Below are 23044 nucleotides of genomic sequence, written 5' to 3' on the forward strand. Positions count from 1 at the left end.
AGTTAACATGAATAGCAGATATTAATGGTGAATTGAACTTTATCTGCAGGAGTCGCAGGAAGAAGGAGTGAGACAGCAGAAGAGCTAGGCGAACACTAGAGAAGGCACACTAAGCAATCTCAAATGCCTTAGCAGGAGAGTGAGCCAAGTGGAAGGGTGGCTCAGGAGGGGTTAACTGAGTTTTCTTCAGGTGGGGGATATAAAACACTACCAGAGTGATCCTCCCTGTGAAGACACCCCATGCCAAGGTGTGTGGAGTCTGCTGGCGGAGCCGCTCCAGCATTATTGGGTAAGGGACAAGGCTCTGCTTCTGAGCTTAAGGTTAGAGAAATGCAAATAAGCAGGGACGGGAGCTAAAAAAAATAGGTTTCTCTCTTTTTGTCTGAACTTAACCCAAAAAAGCTGAAGGAATGGCTGGCCCCACAGATCTGGACATAACATGCCCATCGGTTTCTCCTTCATTTTCATTTTTTTTTTTCCTCGAAGCTAATCCTGGCCTTCGAAAAAGAAAATGCTATCTGCTGTAAGAATAAGCCATGCCTTAGACATCTCACTGAGCAGGAGAGGGATGGTGTGTTATTTCACCGTCACTCTGGGAACAGGAAGCTCAGAAGCGACAGTGTGATGGCTCACTTGCTCCTAGATTTGCTGCTCTCTGTGAAGGCAACAGCAAGTGTGACAGTTTAATTTAAAGATAGATCTGTCCTGAAGCAAATAAAGAATATTGCGCTCTTGTCTTCACACTGTACACAGATGCCTGCCACTGCTCGGCTTTTCTGAGAGCCTTTTGCTTTGGTAGCCCAGCAGGGGATGGGAGGAAGTCAGATGATTCTTTTCGTCTTCATTCCCCACTGACCAGAGGGATACAGGTAGACCAGAGATTCAAATCATTGCTAAGGAAAGGAAAGAGCCCAGATGGGAGTAAACAATGGTCTGGGCGTGGAATACAGATGCCCAGCTCTGGAAAATAGAAAACAAGCTCCGTTTTACTCCTTCCACATCTGGGGGAGAAGGTTAGGTACCTAGAAAAATGATCACGTGGGTCCCACTTAGCAGAGCAGGCTAGTGGTTTCCATGGACAGCCTTTAATCTCTCCCCCGAAGACTGTTTAATGTATTAGTCTTTTTTCTTTTCAGTCAGAAATGACTAATGTTGGGTTTGTGCACTCTTTAGAAACTGCATTTGGCTTTTTTTTGCATAATAGGTTATGAGTAATGGCTTCAGAGAACTAACATTGAGCTATTCAGTGAGCTTGGCTTGCAGAGAGTTCAGATTCCAAATAGTTAATCATATCCTTTTAGATCAGAAGGTCATTTCCCTTTGTGTGCATCCAGAGAGCTATTTTAAAATAGGCTTTGATCAAGTCAATTAAGAGTTTTCATATTAACATTAGGTTGGTAGTGTAGAAATAAAGATTATATTACATTAATCCAAGCAGTGTTATTGCCATCTCTAAGTAGTCTGTTAGACTTTAAAACATATTCTTGTTTTCATTTGATAGTTATGTAGAATTCATAAATGCCTATGAGTTGATATGTCAGGATAGACTTGTTGTTGCTGTTTTTTTTTTTATGATCCTGGGGCTGGTACTCAGAGCCATACGTATGTCACACAATTGTTCTTCCATTGAGCTATATACCAAGCCCCCCAGAGTTTGTATGCTGAATTCTATGTAAAGTAATGCTGGTCCTTTGGTCTCATAGGCTTATGCTCATGCTCTCCTCATATTAGAGGGCATTTAGAGATCCTGTTTTATCCCAGTCAGTTTTAGCCTATAGAGGAGCTGATCGTGTACGTTTAGAGTGAACTCTAATGATAACAACTACTTCTAGAAGACAGGAGGCTACTGCTTTAGTTCCAATCATAATGAATTGTAGTAATAGGAGTGGCGGGGCTGCGTCCCCAGCACCCCGGCCACCTCACTAGCTTATGCCCCGAAATAACAACACACAAATTGTATTCATTTAAACACTGCTTGGTCCTTTAGCTCTAGCCCTTACTGGCTAATTCTGATATCCCGATCAACCCATCTCTAATAATCTGTGAGCACCAGTCTTACCGGGAAGATTCTAGCCTACATCCATCATTCTAGCCTACGTCCATCCTGGGTCGGAACTTCATCGCGTGTGTCTGCCTGGGAGTGGGGCATGGCGTTTCTTCTGAGGTGTCTGCTCCTGAGAGGAGAGCTGTGGAGTCTGAGCTCACTTCCTCTTCCTCCCAGCATTCTGTTCTGTTTTCTCCACCCACCTGTGTTCTAACCTATGAGGGCCAGCCAAGCAGTTTCTTTATTTTTTTAACCAATGACCTTCCTCCATCAATGAATAGCCAAGAATCATGGGCAATCCAGTGAAAGGCCAGTATTGATACCTGGGAAGACTTAGATAGCTGTGTGCCTTGGCCTGATAAGGTTACACTTCTAGGGATGGGTGTTAGTAATCCTGGACCATAAGAAAGACATATCTGGGATAGACAAGAAGAGTAGCAGACGCTGACTCTGACAATCAGTAAGGACTGGTCCCATGTTTAGGATATGCCAATAGAAGGTGACAGGAGCTGTAAAACCAAACAAAACCTTTGACCTTTGCCAGTAGGCAAGTAAAGGAAATGAAGTGTTGATCCTTGTTTTTATTTCCTACTGGAAGTATCAACCCTAGGGGCAAATGTGGATGAAAACTCTCTTAAAACAGAGAGAATTATGGAATGTGTCAATTCATACAGTAAAGCCCTATTATGGAAGCTGACCATTAATACAAAATGGTTTGCCTTGCAGCAATATAAGCTGCTTACTTTAGAAATATTTGGTTTTTTTCTTGAAAATTAAGGACTGATTTATATACAGTTTCAATAAATGTTAAGAATATATATCTTCATATAATCAACAGTTAGATGGTTATGTATAACATTTCTAACACCCCCTTCACATAGTTAATTTTCAAAGTAATCATTATTCATTGTTTTTTAGTTTTAATTATGCATGTGTGTCTTTGTGTGAGTATGTGTATATGCGTGTGGGTACAGCTACCTGTAGAGGTCAGACAAAAGCATTGGATTCCCTGGAGCTGGAGTTCCAGGTAGTTGTGAACCACCTGAAGTGGGTACTGGGAACCAAACTTGCATCTTCTCTAAGACTAGTAAGCACTCTTAACCACTGGCCCATCTCTCTAGCCCCCACTGATTACCTTTTACTGTTTCCTGACTGTCACATGGAATCATGTAACAGAATTGTCTCTTTATCTTAATGCAGTATGATGTTCCTGAGATGCACGTGTTTTATTGCTGTTTTGTGTAAATATATGTACTGATGCACTTCTAGGTTATTCCCCATTTTCCTTTGTTGAGAATAGGCAAATTTTTATGAGCCCATACATTTTCCCTCAGGTATTTCTACGACGAAGGAGTTTCTAAAGTAGTTATTTAATTGTGGATTCCTGCTAGCATTATTGAGAGTTCAAATTGATTCTTATTCTTTTCAGAGGCTAGTATTTTTCAGTCTTTTAATTTTTTGCCATCCTAGAGAATATGTGGAGATATTTTTCTATGATTTAAGATTACATTTCCAAGATCAAACGTTATAGTGAACACATTTTCCTCTGCTTTTTTGGCATCTGACTCTCTCATTTAGTAGAGTGCTTGCTCAGAGCATGCTCAGATATTTTGCCAGTTAGTTGGCTGTTTGTTGCAGTTTTCAGTATTCTAAATATATAATATATTCTAGTCTTTTTATTTAAAAATTTCAGGCAATATGTTTTGGCCATATTTTCCCAGATATTCCCCACTACTTCTTTGTCAGATACATGTTATGAATATTTTTCCAGCTGTGGTTTGTCGTTTTACTTTACTCAACGTCACCTTTGATGAAATACAATTTTTGGTTTCTTTTGTGGTTTTTGACTTTTGTATCCTGACCAAGAAGCCTCTTCCCACTTCAAGGTCACAAAATATATTCCTATGTATTCCTCTACAATATTCAGTTTTTAAAACTCTCTATGGTCCATATTTTTTAGTATAGAATATTATACTATTATTATATGCAGATAAAATATTAAATTAATTAAAATATTAAATAAATATTAATAATAAATTAAAATACACATATATTATTATATACAGATAAAAATTATCTGTATTTTTTTCAGTTTACATACCCAATATAAAAGATTTTATTTATAGATAATATAATGCATATTCCATAACATTAATATCAGCAAAAGACTTTATCCTAAGTAAAAGGCTTGAATTAATAAAGTGCAAAAAGACCCCAGTGAGCATGCCTGCGAATAATGGAAGAGACCCTAAATTCATCCCAGTGCAGTCATGCTTGACTTATCTTACCTGGCCATGGAGAGAGTAGGACCATCTGCATTGGCAGGAACAAAACCATTCTCACTTTTGGTTGCTGATGCAGGGTCACTGCTTTTAAATGCCTTGCCCCATTCTTATCACCTAATTCCTAAAGCTGATCTTGGCTCTGGGCTGACTGAGGTTTTGGCAAAGATGCTGGGAATTTGACTTGGGCTAATCTCTGGGGAGATGTAATGTTTCAGAACTTTGAAGTTTTTTGTTGTGAGGCTTTGTAAACTAGGTGGTGATTAAGCAGCTGGGGAGGATGGTGTTGTCCTTAGGGATAGATGACACCACTGGCCACATCAGAATTCCATTGACTATGAATCAGGGGAGTCATTGGGTCAGATCCACAGGGCAGCTCCTTATAGGATTAGATTATCTGCTTCTTAGCTGGCAAAGGCCAAGAATGACTTTTCCCCTGGTATCTGTTTCCTTACTTCAGAGGTATATATAAATATATATCTCCATATATACATATACATATATCTCCATATATATACATATATATATATATGTGTATTATGGCTTTAAAATAGCACTTCTTACATATTTTAAACTGGCTATTGTTTTAGAATTAACATGTATGTAAAAGCAGATTTTTGTCTGTACATTTTCTTGTGTGTTCTGTTGGTTAGTTTGTATACAGTGTATCTAGATGTAAAATAATTATGTTTAATTTTTAAAATTAAAATTTTGCCACACAGAAAAAAAAGACAGATTTATTTTTTATTTGTCTTTATGGGATAACATGGAAGATGAAATTAGGTACAAAAGAACTTTTTCCCCTAGGCTGTTTTATTTTGATGATTGAGAGGTATATGAGAGACAAGCTAAGGTAGACAGTGTCTATAAACTAGAATCAAAGTGTTGAAAGCCATGGCAAAGAGATTGCAGAGGTTTCAAAGCCCACATCTGCTTTTTTCAGGGCACCCTGATTAATTTCTTTTAGCATGAAGAGATTTTAACAGATAGCATCAGTGAAGAGGGGGAAGATCAGAAACAGTCCACAATCTGAGTCTGCTTATGATATCACACTCAATTTCAGAAGGAGCGAGGACTTTGTCTGTCTTTGGTGAGCATATTTCTTAATAGTTGAACTTGCCAAAGCCAGCATATCCTCATCTCTACATTTCATTGTACTGATCTTCCAAAACACAACAGAATGCTGAACATGTGTTTGGGTGTTATTAAAAATTTGAATGTCTTTCAAAGATGAGATATCCCGTAAATAACGTCTTAGCATCTTTGAAAGATATGTATCTTAATATTGTATTTATCTTTATATATAGGATATATACATATATATATGAGATATGTGTAATATTTATATTAATCTTTTCTGTTTGTTTGCAGAAACAGTGTATCAACTAACAGGCATTTTTACCTTCTTAAAAATGTGAACAAACTGGTGGAGTAAGGATTATGGTCTGATAATTTGGCCAGAATCTTGGAGAACTGACCAAGAAAGTTTCATTTGACGCCTAAAATTACCCATATTTTAAGAATAGAAAGCAGAGGTTATCATAGTCACATCACATTGATAATTACTGCCTCTTAATGAACTGTTGTTCCCTTTATTAATATGTAGTGGTCTTTTATTTCTTCTAATTTTGAAGCTGACTTTATCAAATAGCAGAATAGATGCCCCAACTTGTTTCAGCTTCTAATTATGTGATAGATTGACTTCCATCCTTTGATTCTCAGTGTATGGGTGTCTTTACTCCTGATGTTTTTCTTCGAGATAAGAGCTGGTTCTGTCTAGTTTTGTTTCTAAGTCCAGTGAGCCTGTCTGTGTCTCCTTGTTGGTGATTGAAGAGCATTTATAATTAAGGCTATTACTGAGATATGTACTAATTCCTATTATTTTGATGATTACATTTCTGGTTGCCTGGATTATTGTTTTCTCTCTACTTTCTCATGCATTAGTGTTAGGGTTTTGCTGATTTACTGTGTTGGATGTGATAGAGTCTTACCTAGCTCACCGTTTTTGTTTGTTTGTTTGTTTATCTCTCTCATGAAACTAATTCTTTCTCTGTGTTTAATATTTCTTTTGGTATCTTTTGAAGCACTGCCCTGGTTGTCATAAACAGCCTTGGCTTGTGATTGTCTTGGTGTCCTTATTTTTCCATCAATTTTGAATGAGAAATTTGCTGAATATAACATTCTTAGTTGTTAGTTGCTTTCAGTATTTGGAATAAGTCATCTCCTGCTTTTTCCGTTTAGGCATGTCTGACAAGAGAGCTGATGTTATTCTGCTACTTCTGCTTTTGTTGGAGAGTTATCCTTTCCCCTCATGTAGCTTTTAATACTGTTTATTTGCTTTCTACGTTTTAGGAGATTTTATTTTATTTTTATTTAATTTTGAGAATTCCAAACATGAATACTGTATTTGCATCCTTTCCATTTTTCTCCCCTTCTTACCCCTCCCATGTTCCCCTACTCCCTCTCTAATTATTGACATCCTTTTAAATTATTATTGCTAAATATATATAATCTAAATCTATCCTATCCTATTTACCATCTATCCATCCATCTATTTATCTTTCTGTCTGTCTGTCTGTCTGTCTGTCTGTCTGTCTGTCTCTATCTATCTATCTATCTATCTATCTATCTATCTATCTATCTATCTACCTTCAGGTACTGCTGAGTCTATTTAGCACTGCTCATATGTGCATGTGTTTCTGGTTGATCACTAAGGATTGGCTAACACATTAGGAAGCTCATCCCTGGAGAACGCTGATTCTCCTTTTCTCAGCAATCATTCATTTTCTATAGCTCTTCATCTAGGGGTGAGAGCTTGTGAGCTTCCAGCCATCTAAGCTGGCATGCCCACTGGTGATGTCATAATGCAAGTCTGGTGTATGTGACTTTATTGCTAAGGTTTCATGGGTGCAGCTTCCCTGTCATGTGTAGAAGACATTATCTCATCCCCTGGCTCTTAAAGTTTCCTTCATCTGCCTTAGGTATAGGGGTTGTGCATTTTAGATGTGTCAATTTGGGATGGGCACTCACAGCCAGCTATTCTCTAAATTTTAACCAATTGTAAGTTACTGTACTAGTTCCCCTCCATCTGCTGCAAAAAGAAAAGCTTCATTAATGTTGGGTGAGAGTTACAAGCACACACACACACACACACACACACACACACACACACGCACGCGCGCGCGTGCGCATAAGTCTTTAGAATACAGTTATAAATTATACTGGTTTAAGAAATTTGTAGTAGTAAGTTCTCCTCCATGGTCCATAACCTCACTAACCATGGGTAATTAGAAGTTTACAATGCCAGGCATAAATTCTCTCCTGTGGATCAAACCGTTAGTCCAATTAAATAGTCGCTGATTATTCCCAAAATATAAATGCCACTACTGCACCACTAGGGACATCTTGACATTTGGTCAATGTTGTGGTTCCCGGACTTCACAGCTGTGTAGGGAATATTGACTGGTTTTCTCCCTTGGCAGCTTGCATAGCATCTTTGGGTAAATGGAGAGGTAGCCTTCAGAAAGGGGCTTCCAGGTTAGTTCCAGATCAATTCCATGGATTCATAGGTTTGGTATTTTGATTATGTCCTGGATTTCTGGATTATTGTGCTCATTTTGATCTCTTTTTCTCCTCACTGGTGTTTGAGTGTAGTATTGCTTTATCTCTGATATATTTTCTTCAGCTTGATGGAGTCTATCCATGCTGCTTTCTACTGTGTTTTTTATTTGGTTGCTTGAGCTTTTTATTTTTAATATTTCTATTTTTTCATCTAAAATATCAATTTCCTTGCTGACTTTTTCAAATAGGTTGCTGATTTTCTCATCTATTGTGATGAATTTGTCCTCTGTGTTGCTGACTTTCCTCTCTAGTCTTCCTCTTCTTTATTCTTTCTTTACCTTACGAAGAACATTAGCAAGTGTTTTTTATAAACAAATGTGCATTTTAGCTACTGACTTGGAAGTCTAGCTGTCAAAAGGCCAAATAATAAATGGAAAAATCAGATATGGAGCAGGAAGGAGATAGAGTATAGGGGAGAAACATTAATACAAAACAACCCAAAAAGTCCTGATGGGTAAGAAGTTAGTTATACAGTCCAATAAATAAATACCCTGCCTCTACAGAGTGATTGGTTTGACATTTACTTCAATGGATTGTCAATCAAATGGAACCGTATTTCCTTATCTGAATATATTTGGGTTCTGGATTGTGCTAAGTAACAAAAAAATCACTTGTTTCTTATCTGAGCATCTTCATACTTTTACTAGAGTGACCTTACTACAGTCAACACATCTGTTCTGAGGACTAATCTGCTGGTGACTCAGAAGAGATGTGGACTACAAAAAGGGGCAATTGACCTACAGCTATAGTTCAAAAACAAATAGTCTTTACATAAATGCAGAAAATGGCAGCTAAAGTAGCAGTGTGAAGGCTTTGACTGGAGTAGCATTAATTAAGCATTTTAGTTTAAAAGGTTTTCGTTGTTGTTGTTTATCTTGTGACCTGGAATGAACAAGCATCTTTTTGATATAACTGAATACTTAACCAGAGATTCTACTTAACACCAATATATGTGGAAGAAACCACTTTCTATGGGTAGCAGTAATATGGATAATTGAGCTGTACGAATACAAAATGTGTAGGGTTAATTAAGACTAATGTGCATCAGTGGGAAAAAAAACGATGAGCATTCATTAATTAGTCCTCTTTATGGTTACTTGTTAACTGTCAGAAAGTTAAGGGCCTCTCATGGAAGCCAGAATGAGTCATTCAAACTGATTTTCTGAAAAGCAACTACAGTGCTTTACTTCGATTTTCCCATTAATATTATTGTTGCTGGTGCTGTAGTTTTTGAAACAGCATCTCACATAGCCCAGACTGACTTCGAACTCCTGATTCTTCTGCCTTCCCTTCACTTGTATGCATCATCATTGCATGTGGGTAAGTAGGTAATATTTTAAGGCAGGCAGTAGTGTCTATGGGGCAGTAATGCTAATGACGATGGAAACAAAAGTATAATCCTAATTAATTTGCTGAGAGTTATTTCCCATTTGCCATTATTAGGTTGTTTTATCTTGAATAGGTGCCCAGACACTGGAAAAAGTGTGTGTGTGTGTGTGTGTGTGTGAGAGAGAGAGAGAGAGAGAGAGAGAGAGAGAGAGAGAGAGAGAGATTGAGAGAGAGAGAGAGAGAGAGAGAGAGAGAGAGAGAGAGAGAGAGAGAGAGAGAGAGAGTCAACTGGCTAGGCTGTGATTTCTTAGAGGTTAATTTTTTTTTAAATGTTGGGTTAGCAGCAATATACTTGATAAATCTGTAATTTACCCAGAATTTCAATTTATTTAATGGTGTTTAAAAATCCTGAATTGATATTTTTCTTTGATCTCAAAAGATCCTACCTATCCCAAAAACAATATTCTGACTTTGATGGTGTGGGCTTCAGGGAGTGTGCTAAGAGCAGAAAAGCAGTCTCAGTGTAGCCTCCGTAAGGGTCAGCCCTCAGTGATAACTCACTTAGAAGCTTCATTCCCATGAGAATTGGATGATTTGATCATTCTTACTTCACATATTACCCAAAACACTTAATGTGGGTGGGCTGGATTTTTATTTAACATGATCGTCTCAGGAGGGCATATAAAATTTAGACAGTATTTCCCTTCTGGGACTAGGAGCTAAGAGCTTTGTTTATTTGTGTATCTCTACCACTTAGTGGGTTTGTTGTTCTGTGCATGCTAAAAGACATTAAGTGCTTGGGGAATAGGTTAATGATGGATGAGACGACCCCATTACTCTAGATAGAATTAATACTCTAACAGGTAGAATTCACTTTTATGTTAAGTGGAATATTATGTACAAACTTTCCTGTAAACTTGGGTCTTTGGGGCCATTCTGCTTGACTTTTATCTACCCCAGTGGCTATTGCTTGTACTTTTGTTTTCAGAGTACCGCAGCCTGAAAACATTTTTGCCAAGATTACTCTGATCATATTGAGAATGTTTAGATTGTGGTGGATTAATAACACATCCCCAGCTTTTTCTGAATGTGCATTGGCAAGTACTATGCTAGGAATGTAGTGAAGAAACAATAGCTTTGTCCTTACTTCATATGTTTAGAATTGGGGATTCTGACTACAGAATATTGAACTGGAAGTCACCATCAAAGTTTTCAATATCAGTCTCCTTGTTATAAGAATCAGAACTCATACTGAGCTAAGGACTCAGAGCTCCCAAAAAGGTGACCTAGCTATCCTGTGAGGTGGGTGCTTTTGTTAGCCACGGTTTGCATGAAAGGCAATTTAATTCTAAAGTGTTAGGTATATTTTTCAGGATCTCCCAGCTAGAAAGTAGTAGAGTCAAAATCCAAACCCAGCTTTGTCAGACTCCAAAGCCCGTCCAAAAGGACGGAAAGATTTGTCCACTTTTGATGGCGCTCTTCTGGCTCTAATTTGTGTGCACAGTTTGCGATACCATAGGGCTTCTTCAGCAACACAATAGACTTTCTTTTAAGCATCGCTTTCTTTTATAGAAGTGCTATCTTTAGGGAGGAGTTGCCTTATTTCTTGTTGCCTCCTTTCTCAAGAGCTCGTTCAAGCTCTGCCTTCGTGACCATGGCCTGTGATCAACTCCTCAGCTACTCTTGAAGCTGTATGCAACACTTTCCTACTCCTACTTGTGGCTACAAGGTTGGGAGAAGTCAGAAAAGAAAATTATAGGGCAGAAGTCCCCTCACGACCCGCTTTCTGTTTTGTTCTCTGCAACACAGATTGAAGATGGAGGCAAGGCAGCCTTGTCCCAGAAGATGCGGACTGGTGATGAGCTGGTGAATATCAATGGCACTCCATTGTATGGCTCCCGCCAAGAGGCCCTCATCCTTATCAAAGGCTCCTTCAGGATCCTCAAGCTGATTGTCAGGAGGTAAGGTACAGGTGCTGAGGCCATTGAAAAGTGCTTGATTGACAATAAAGCCTCCATAAAGTGCCATCTGTATCATTATCATCAACAAGAGAGGTAGTTCATGGGGACAGAATTGTGCCGACAACTAAAGGAGAATGGTCAAAGGGCTGTTGGTTCGTATTTTGACACTGTCATATACTCAGTATACCTACCCCTTCAGATAAATGCTTCTTCAGAACTCAATTTACTCGCTATTCTGAGAACTCAATGACTAAAAACATATAAAGGTCTATGTAACCTAAGGTTTTTTTTGTCTCCTCTGTCATAACAGTTATTGTTCAATCATCACATATCAACAGAGATGTAAAAGAATCCGACTGCCAGCCATGGTAGGCTCTTTGGAGGCTATAGCAAGCTCCAAGTCAGAAATGTTACCCTTGTATGGTTTCACACATGAAAAAAAGCATGTATGTGTCAACAAAAAATTAATAATATAAAGAAGCAATGAAAGGTTTCACAGAGTTCCTTGTGCTTGTTAAATAGATTGCTTAGACAGAAATTGCTAATTAAAGAGAAAAAGGAAATTCAATAGAGTTACATTCAAAAGAGGAGGTAAAATTTGAGCTAAAGAGTAGATAGAATTAGAAAAATAAACCATCAGAAATAGATAGATTTTGGCTAAATGGAATTACACAGGCAAAAGGAAGGGCAGGGACATTATTGGGTGTAGTCATGTCAATGTTACCCTTTTTAAATTTTTTCTTTGTTTTTTGAGATTATAATGTAATTTCATCACTTTTGTCCTCTTTCTCCTCCCTCTAAACCTTCTCCCCTTGTTTGCTTTCAAATTCATGGTCTCTTTTTCTTTAATTGTTTTCATTGAGAGCAGGAGAAACAGCCTTCCCCAGGAATAACACTAATCGGTTATCCAATATCAAATGGTCAGTCCCAAAAAGATAGACATGCAAATAACACTATATGGACTTGACAGGTTGTGTTTATGTATTTATGAAGATAGACACACACACACATACACACATTTTTTATTGTGGTCCTGGGGATGGATAGCAGGCCCTCCTGATGCTAGCTAGACAAGTGTCCTCACATCTGAGCTCTGTTTACTTCTGTGTCTTCTTCCTTTTTGCCCATGTTTTAACCAGTCTTCTTTGTTACTTGATTATCACTTTGACCATGCCTTAAACATTTCGTTTTCAGAAGTTCTACCTTTTCTGATATCATCATAATACAGAAATTATAATATGAACAATATCACTGGCTCTTCCTGTTTCAATTTATATCAATATATGGATGATTCTGACTCTTCTGTCCCAAACGATATAGCCTGTTTCCTCTTGGACATTTATATTTAGATGTGCCTATAGCGTTTCAAGTACAATAGGTTGCTCCAAGCCTAACACATTTATTCTTCACCAAAGCTTCCTATCTTGATGACCCTCCAGCAACCAAGCCAGAAGGAGAGCTATCATAAATTCTTCTATTGATCTCATGTAACATTCAAACAATTTATCCAAACAATCTTTCCCTAAAACATAACAGTTTGGAATTACATGGGGCAGATTATATAGAATTCCATTGGTTTATTGCATGATCTTCTGGTACCTAGTATTAAGCCATGCCTTTCCAGATATAGGCATCATGGTAAGTAGTGCCTTGTACTATATAACAGCTATATTGTCACTGATTTCATTTTATATGAAGGGTTGTTTTTCATATGCTAGGGATGGACTCCAAGGCCTTGAGTATGCTAGTCAAGTACTCTGCCATTGATCTACATCTTCACCACTTTGAATTGTTATGATTTATATTCTAAGTAAGACTTCATGGAGGGTTCACTTGGTAAAAGTGCTACTCCTTGGCTCTATCGCATAGAAATGGTAATTGCTTGAATAGTGTTATTATTATGAGGATCAAATAATTTAATTTACATAAAATTCCTCTTTACAAGTACTAGCCAAACTTGATCGAGCTTGGCTTCCAAGGTCAAGGTGGTTTGGTCATAGATGCATAATGGTGTATTGGGGAATTTCAGTCCATTCCCTTCTCTGAGGTATAAACGAAGCCTAACTGGAGTAGCCAAACACTGTCAGAAGGGAAATGCATTAGAACTGTAATGTGCATTGTACCCTAGTCTGGGGAGTATGATTTGCTGGGAAACCAATTGGGGGTGGCAAATATTTAAACAGAAAACATGGCTCTTGGTGAAATTCTGATTGTAGAAAGACAGAGGCACTTTAGAGTGTGAATACTGTCAGACAAGTTTCTGAGTTTAGTTCCACAAAGGGATGTGAAGATGCTGTGGTTTTAACCACTCACCCTCTCTTCTTTCTCTACTATAGCAATACTGCCATTACAAAACATCACTTAGGAGTGGCTCTAACTACAGTCTTGGAGATAGCAGGGACCTTTGGTTTTTATGGGGTAAAAGGATCTATGGCACCCAGGACCTACATTTTCTACCTTTTCAGCACCCCCACTTCAGCCCTTATTACTTGAGGCATTCCATGCATAATTATGAGATGATGCTGCCCTCTTGTGGAAAGCTTAACCTTCCCTATGGACTACTGGGGAAGTTAGTTCCTTCATGCTTAGTCCCAATTTTCCCTCCATCTTATGAAAACGGTCTCTGTTCTTCATAAATTAACACATAAAAGAAGTGTGATATGCTTATAGTTTATAAGTGTTCATCCTATTTTCTTAGACACAAGTGAAAGGACCTTGGTTTACATAAATCACTGACAAAGTTCCAATACTGGACTTTAGGTCTTGACTTAAGTCCTTTGAAGATGGACATACAAAGAGACCTTCGAAAATGGCTTATTCTGAAAACCCAATCCCCAGCTTCTCTCTCTCTCTCTCTCTCTCTCTCTCTCTCTCTCTCTCTCTCTCTCTCTCTCTCTCTCTCTTTCTCTTTCTCTCTCTGTGTGTGTGTGTGCAGGTGCTCACTTCCAGGGATCAAACCCAGATCCTTGTACATTCTAGGGAAGCACTTTACCTCTGAAGCAAATCCCCAGCGCGATATTGATTGCCCTTTAAATAATGGTAACTAAGCCAGAAATCAAGGTGTCATTGTCAAGCCACCTCTTGCCTCGCCCTCTAGTCCAAGTAATTTCAAGCCTTGACATGTCTAACCTGCCCTAAATCTCTGTTAGTTTATCTCAATTCAATCACTCTTGATTTCTCACCTGTACTATTTTGAGAGCCTTCCCACTGGCTTCTCAGCATTCAGCTTTATCTCTTTCCAATCAATCCATGCTTCAAAAAAAGCATCTGAACAGGTCACTTTTCTACTTGAAAAAAAATTAAAAATAAGAGCCATAGAACCAGGCTGTGTTCAAAAGGTTTAAATGGATAGAATGTTTAACCATATTAAAGACATATTCATAAGCAAATTCGAATATTTTGTTAATTATTGAAGAGTTTCGTGCATTGTAATTTGATTATATTCATCCTCTTCCCCATTTATTCCAAGCCTCCATTCCATACCCACCCAACATTGTACCTTCATGGATTTAAAAAAAAAATCAATCCAGATATGTTTGTGAGTGTGTGGTCGTCCACTGGACCATTTTTGATCTACCAGGGGACATACCCTTCTTGAAAACTAACTTTCCCTTCCCTGCAAGCTGTCATTTACGACTAGCTCCTTAGCGAGGGCTAGGGCTAGAACTTTATGACTAAGTACCATTTTTAACTAAAACAATGATATCTAAATATAAAAAAAAAACCTTTTAGCAGTAGAAAAAGAATTGATGAAAGTATCTGCATTGAAGACTTTGACATAACTTAAGCATGAAAACAAAGAACACCGAAATGTAAGTACTTGGAAAATTTGAAAACCTAAGTTATTCATTATAATTAATAAAATTTTAAAATATGTTATAGGTAGTAATTCATTATTTTTAAATATTCATGGAAAATTTAAAAATGATTGCAAGTTATACTGCAGAAAATATATGCAAATTCTTAGTAGCAGAAGTGACATTGGCTTTATTTCTGATGATAATGTACAAATTTCCCAAATTTAAACAAAAATCTTTAGCAACTTTAATAAAGCAGAACACATTTATATGCAAATATCAAACCAAAGAAAAAGTAGCAAAGTAATAAAAATAATAAAGTTGAAAGCATGACTTGTCAAAACTTTGAAATTAGTATTCTGAAGTAAATTTATAACATTTTATTAAAAATGAAGAATGCAATTACATATCTAAGAATCCAATATAATATTGATGCCAAGAGCTTGATTTGGAGGACTGGTAAGATGGATTAAATAGATAAGCCTCAAGCAAATTTAATCAAGTAAACAAAAATGAATTATAAATAAATTTAAATGATGAATGACAAATAACATCATAGAAGTAGTTTTTTGAATTAACTATAGATTACTATAATTATACTTTAGGAAATCTTGAAATCACAGAAATTTAACATATCTACTTCAGTTTTAAATGACAAAATTATTGAAAAGCTGTATAATAAAATGATCTGAAACACTGAAAACAATAATAATCAAATTGGAATTCCCAGAAATATTTTAGGTTCATATAGTTTCAATCAGTGAGTGCCTTCGAAGTTTTTGAAATAATCCAGACTCTATTATAATGCTATAGACCTGAAAATGTTGCAGATTTATTCAGGTTGTTTTTGAAGCCAGAATCAGGATACTCTAATTATTGAGTTTAGAGGCAAAGTTCCTAAATGCAAGCCTATCAAATATAATTTAGAAATATAGGATGATAACAATTTATTTAAATGCTAAAAGATTTCTTTGAAAAAAGGTAAAATCTTAAGTCTAATACAGACTTAGAAATTAACATATGTTGAACTTTATTTAACTCTGTGACCAAACGGTAAAGTATTGAAATCAATTTAAAGGCGAAGTCAAAGAAGAACAAATTTCATGTAAAGTTAACAGTAGACCACAATAACCAGTTAGAAGCTGTACAACGTAAGAACTGTCACTTACTCACAATCAGCTAAACACATAAAAACTCAGGAGTACCCTTAAGAAGAAATATGCATAACATATTAAGGACATATATGGATGAAATTTCAAAATAAACTTTCCACTGAAAAATGTACACAAATAGTTTTGATCATATGAACAGCTGAAAGATATTGCATAAAGGGATTTTTTAATAGCTGATACAGCTCAGTGGTAGAGCACTTGCCTAGCATCTGTGGAGCCCCGGGTTCAATTTCCCATTCCCAGTACCGCAAAGCAAAGCAGAGTGAAGCAAAGAAAAACTCAGTGGTAGAGTGCCTACTTAGCACAAGGCCCTTGGCTCCGTGCTCGGTAGGGAAAAAAAGGCTACTGCAATAAAATTTAGATGGGGGAGGAAGAAAAAGTAATGGATAAAAACACAAAAGGTAATGATAGAGCTTTTGTTTGTTTGTTTGTTCTTGCTGTGGTGACATATGCCTATAGGCCCAGTACCTGTGGTTGTGGTACTTTTGGGTGGTGGGAGACAGGAGGATCAGGAGTTCAAGACCAGCGTTAGGTATATAATGAGGTCAAGACCAGCCTAGGCTACATGAGACCCTGTCTCAAAAAAGCACAACAAAAACTAAGAAGTAATTTAATGAATAGTATTTTCACTTACCCTAATTTAGTTATTCCTCTATGCTGTTGTGATATCCTGTAATTTTTGAAGTTCAAAGTAGCCTTTATCACTCGTTTTCTTATAAATGTTATCATTTTCTCATTTGTATTTCCCACTTTTGCACCTGAATCCTAGTCATCTTTTCTATCACAATTCAGAATGTCAGACTGACAAATTTTGTTGTCCTTTCAGGTGGCCACATACTTTAGAGCCTTGGGCACTCTCAATATTGAGGAATAAACACTTCTGTGTCAACAACTCGCTCTTCTGATTGTGCAATTGAAGTTGGCACCTCTCTCCCACATTTGAGATAGGACCTTATCCAGGGTGGTCTTGAACTCATGATCATCCTGTCTCAGCCTCGAAGATTGTGGAATTATAGGCATGCAGCACCATGCTTTTGCAAACATTTGGGTCAGCAATTATTTATTGAATGTCAGCCTTTTTCTGCAGTCTGAATTCAATCGTGAACACCCACAGTCTTTCTTGACTCCGTCACTGAATACAGAATGTAATTTGTAACTATTATTTCAGTTTTTTCTAAGAAAGATACACAGATCCATTAGAAATTAATTAATTATACAATAGATTTTTAGAGCTGGTGCTCATTAATGACTATTACTTAGAAACTTGTTACAAATGTATTTTATTGGATGCCACATTAGGTCTACTAATCAAAAACTCTTGAGTAGAGGGAGCTATTCCAGTTATGAATTTTACTAAGATTTCTAAATGAAAAGCCAGCAGTTTTGAGAACCACTCCGTGGAAGGCATCAGGCTCAATTCTCCAGAATCGGTAGAGAAAAAGCAACTTCAACTCTGCAGTAACAACTTCTCCATCTAGCTTTCTCATGCACCATTCTTTTCACTCCTGTTCTTCTACGTTACCAAGGCATCAATTCTATTTTCTCCGATTCTGTTTTCCTCCTTTTGTCCTCTGTGTTGACTTTGCTGACTCTACTCATTCAACCTGTCCTATTCAGTTCACTCATTTTTGCAACTACCACCTCAATGCTAAGGAGTATATTTCTATGTCTCATCTCCCCCAAAATTCAGATTCATATATTCAGAACACCAATAAAGTCACTGCAGGAAAATCCAACAGGAAATTCAAGTGTAGTATGTAAAAATCTGAACTTTTTTCTAGCACTTATACTCCCCCACTGCTTGTAGTAGTTGATAGTACCATGGTCCAGACTTCCAACTGGTAACCGAGTAGTCATTCTTGACTCATTAATGTCTGTCACTGAGAGCGGTTTGCCCTTTAGATTGCCCCAGAATCTTTACTCTTCTTTGTATTTTCTCTGTGACTACCTTAGTTCAGTCCCTCCTTATCTCTTCTTTGAACTATTTCATAAGCTTCTTCACTGTCTCAAATCTGTCTGCCAAGGTGGTGCTAGCACAGAGACAAATCTAGAATACAAATTCAATTCTATTTCCATCCCCTGCCAAAAACTTCCCAGTGACCTCCCTTGCCCAGTGGGCAGTAAGAAGAGTGAGCTATTTATTCCTATCTCTGCTCACACCTGCAGCTTCATCTATTGTACCTTGTTGCTGATTTATTCTGGAGCAATGAAGTTTCCAAGAATGTCATGCTGATTATCAACTCTATGAGTCTTCATTTTCTACTTCTTACCAGAACTGGTCGTTTCCATTTCTTTCTCTGGACTCCTTCACAGTAGCATTCACAAACTTGAAATTAGAGCCAAGGGATACCCATTTTAAGGATATTTTCTTTGACACCCTGGGGTGATTTAAGTAGCTCTTTTCTGCTCCTATGGAATTCTAGTATTCTAGCCATTATCTCAATGCATTGGAAAAATCTGCTAATGTATGTTTCCCAGGAGATTATATCAGGGCTTGGCAAGCCAGTCTAACCTGCCACTTATTTAACATGTCCTACTGTGTTATTTGTTATTTTTATTCTTTAAATATTTTATACATGCATATAATGTATCTTGATTGATTATAACCAACCCTCACTTTTCCCTCCAACTGCCTGCCCAGAACCTCATCATCATATCATCCTCCAAATTTCATATGTTCCTTCCTGTATTTTCACTTGGAGTTGAGTTAGTGCTTTCTGTATGCACATGGGTATGAGATCATATGCTAGGGCATGAGGAACCTGCCTACCAGTGGCCACACCTTCAGCCCCCCCACAAAGAAGAGTGACTCTCCATCTCCTAGCATCATCAGCTGCTAACATGTCCCCTAAGCTTGGGCTGGTGCCTCTGTAATCCCTTCCCCTTCTACACTGGAAGTTTAACTTGCTTGACCTTGTATAGATAGCCACATCTGCTGTGAGTTCATCTGTGCAACTGCCATATCATATCCAGAGGCCAGCATTTCGCCACATATCTACGTACCCTCTGACTCTTATATTCCCCCCCCCCTTCTGCAATGTTTCCTGATCCTCGGATGTTGGGGGAGGCCGCTAGTTTGTTTCTTGACCACCTTGACTCGAAATAATTGCACAGAAACTATATTATTTGTAATACTGTTTGGCCAATAGCTTAAGCATATTTTTAGCTAGCTCATATCCTAAACTAACCCATCTCCATTAATCTTTGTATTGCCAAAGGGCTGTGGCTTACAAGGTAATGTTTAATCCCTGGTGGCTATCTCCTGCAGGGCTACATGGCTTCTCCCCGACTGCTTTCTTTCTCCCAGAATTCAGTTTAGTTTTCCCTGCCTAACTCTGTTCTGCTCTGCTATCAGTCCAAAGCAGCTTCTTTATTAACCAATAAAAACAACACATATACAGAAGGACTTCCCACACCACTTGGGAACAGGGAAATTGTTGATACAATGTTGAAATACGGAGCGGCAGGCTGTGTTCCGCCACCCGGCTAGCTTTACCCGAAATAATTACACGGAAAACTGTATTCTTTTAAACACTGCCTGACCCATTAGTTTCAGTTTCTTATTGGCTAGCTTTTACATACTGATCTAACCCATATATGTGTGTGCGCACATGCGCATCTGTGCATGTGCACATTTGTGTATATAAAAATATACACTCATATATGTTATATTTTAATATTTATAAATCTCTGAATCTTTCCTTCTTTTCTATAACAGGATGTAGATAATAATTCTTCAGTCTACCTTAGTTTATAAAACTTAAATATAAAAATGGATATGTATATAACACCCCTGTTCCAAAGGCTCAAGGACCATTGTGGAAGGGGAGCAGAAAGTTTGTAAACCAGAGGTCAGGTTGGGCATGAGCAGAGCAATACAGTATCTCTGTACATGACAGAACCTCAGGACCTCACAGTAGCTGTGTTTGCTTGCCCAGTTGCTGCCCAGAGTCAAGTCAGTCCACTTTCCAGTATGGAATAGGGAGAGGATCATTAGGTCCCAGCACTAGCTGAGGAGCTATTGACAGTTTATGGCTTTTGGGGAAGGCAGAGTCAGTTTTCTTTAAGGGTGTGGCCCTGGATAGGTTGACCATCATGAAACCGTACCCAAAAGAATATGAGCAGTACAAAATTGGATTCAATGAGTTATAACTAAAACAGATAAGATTTTAGGTGGGATGGAGGGTGGATCTGGGAGAAATTGGGGGAGGAGCAGGAATAACAGGATCAAACATTATATGCATGTATGAAATCATCAAAGAGTTAATAAAATATCATATTTTAGAACATGAATACAAAGTATTTTATTTATACTTATGTAAATATTTAGTACCTGGCCCTATATAAGTAAATTTGCTGGTCTCTGACAAATCATTTTCAGAAAAAGACTGAGACTCCATATAATAGTTAAAAAATGCAAGGATTTTATGCATGCCAGGCAGTCAATGGCACTGATCAACAAAACCTCAACTCTCCCATCATTTGTCTTTGCTATGTTGCTCCTCAACCTAGAGAGTTTTCTACCTTTCTTTGCTAAACCAAAGACAAGTAATACACCAGGATGAAGTGCTAATCAAAGGGACTATGTTGTTAGAAGTACCTGCCACCACTGTTTTCCATACGTCTACTGTATTGTCCTCCATAGCTCTATTGAGGCTTACAGTGCAGAAGGGCTTTCCTACAGCCACGAAACTCAGAATAATGAAGTAGTACTAAATGCTGCAGTTTCTGTCTACCAATCTGGCTTTCTTTCTAATGTTTCTGAAGTTTTTCACATTTGCTACCTCCTCTAGGGAACCTTTCTGCTAGAGAGACAACTCCTTCCTATACCTAAAGTAAGGTTGGGATTGAATCTGTTACCTTGCTTGACTTGTCTTTTGCTAGTTCTTCTTTTATGAAATGGTCTACTTCTGGACACAGAAGAGTGCCAGATCCTTCTCCCCAGCCTTTACGTCTTTCTGAGCTCCAGATTTCCATTCCAAGATGCCCATTGCCTCTATCCTGATAGCTCATTATTTTTTTGTCTATGGCATCATTCCCATCTCTATACATCAAACTCACAAGTATAGAATCTCTTTAATTTCTTCTTTATCCTCCAAGTCCTTTCTGAGCTCTCTCTGCAGTGTTTCTAATATTCATGTCATCCATCTCCTTTGCCTTCTTCCTACTACTGCCTGGGACTCATTACCTCTTATCTGGATGCCCTCCAACCCATTCTTTGCACTTCTGCCAAATTAATCTTCCTAAAGTACATCTCAGTATTTATTTCAATCAGCAATAATTGTGCTTCGGGTAAACCTCATGAGTTATAAGAGTTCTATTGTGCCAGCCTGGGTCATGTAATTCCCTTTCTCAAATGTGCCCCAATTGTCTCCAGAAATAATACAAGTACTCTGTCCTAGATTTTATGACCCTCCATAGCTGGATCTACATGACTTTTTCTATCTTATCTTCCTGAAATCCAAAGAGTATGACTGTCCTTTGCACATTCTTTTACCGAGCTGTGGCTTTTATTGTCCTCTGCTTGTGAAATAACTTCTTTAATTCCTACTCTCCATTATTCAGATACTGTCAACTTCTCATCTTCCGTTGTCTTGTTTCTTTTTCTCCTAATTATACAAACTTGCATGGACTCCTCCCATTTTGAAAATATATTTTCACTTTTAAATGTATTAAACTGATTAAATTTTGCCCCTAAGCTCTGCTAAAATCCATGTCTTTGTGAGTCTCCATAAACATAGATAGTTCACAGTGAAGCCGTTTTCTCCACTGTGATTTTTATGTTTAATTGGTCAAGCCCTGATCATTTTTATTTAATTATTTATTTTTTATTATTTTATTCATTTTACGTACCACCACAGTTCCCCCTCCCACCTCTCCTCCTGCTCCCTGGCCACTTACCCTCAACCCATCCCCCATCTACTCCTCCCAAAGGGTAAGGCCTCCCATGGAGAGTCAACAAAGCCTGGCACATTAAGTTGAGGCAGGACCAAGCTCATCCCTCCTGCATCAAAGCTGAGCAAGGCATCCCACCTAAGTGAATAGGCTCCAAAAGGCCAGCTCATGTACTAGAGATAGATCCTGGTCCCACTGCCGGGACTCCCACAAACAGACCAAGTATACAACTGTCGCCCACATGCAGAAGGCCTAGTTCAGTCCTATGCAGTCTCTAAAGCGGTCAGTCTAGAGTTCATGAGTTCCTACTAGCTTGGTTCAACTGTCTCTGTAGATTTTCCCATCATGATCTTGACACCCCCTTTGCTCATAATAATTCTTCCTCCCGCTCTTTGACAGGACTCCCAGAGCTCAGGCTGGTGCTTGGCTGTGGATCTCTGCATCTGCTTCCATCAGTTACTGGGTGAAGGTTCCATAATGACAGTTAGGGTACTCACCAATCTGATTAAAAGGAGGGAAGGCCAGTTCAGGCTTTCTCTCCACTATTGCTAGGAGTCTTAGCTGGGGTCATCCTTGTGGATTCCTGAGAATTTCCCTAACATCAGGTTTCTCCCTAATGCTCACCCACTCTGTCCCTCCCCCAACTTGACCATCCCCTTCTCTCAGGTTCTCATTCCCCACCCCCTCCCCTGTACCACTGCTCCCACCCTGCCCCCAGTTTACCTAGGAGATTTTACCTATTTTCCCTTCCCAGGGCGATTCATGCATCCCTGTTAGGGTCCTTTTGATTACCTAGCTACTCTGGAGCTGTGGATTTTAGTCTGGTTATCATTTGCTTTACATCCAGTATCCTCTTATGAGCGAGGCTATACTGTGTTTGTTTTTCTGTCCCTGGGTTACCTCACTCAGGATGATTTTTTTCTGGTTGCATAATTTGCCTTCA

At 38.2% G+C, this 23044-nt stretch overlaps 1 protein-coding gene across 1 annotated transcript in view; it reads left to right on the forward strand.

The window, feature by feature from the left end:
* Nucleotides 1-23044, forward strand: part of Shroom4 (shroom family member 4) — a 203887-nt gene that overhangs the window by 94989 nt on the left and 85854 nt on the right. Inside the window, exon 2 of the mRNA XM_075957514.1 lies at nucleotides 11086-11237. Coding sequence (XP_075813629.1) covers nucleotides 11086-11237 — 152 coding nt within the window. The remainder of the gene's footprint in view (nucleotides 1-11085; nucleotides 11238-23044) is intronic.

Source organism: Microtus pennsylvanicus, chromosome X, assembly GCF_037038515.1.
Source record: "Microtus pennsylvanicus isolate mMicPen1 chromosome X, mMicPen1.hap1, whole genome shotgun sequence".
NCBI classification, from domain to species: Eukaryota; Metazoa; Chordata; class Mammalia; order Rodentia; family Cricetidae; genus Microtus; species Microtus pennsylvanicus.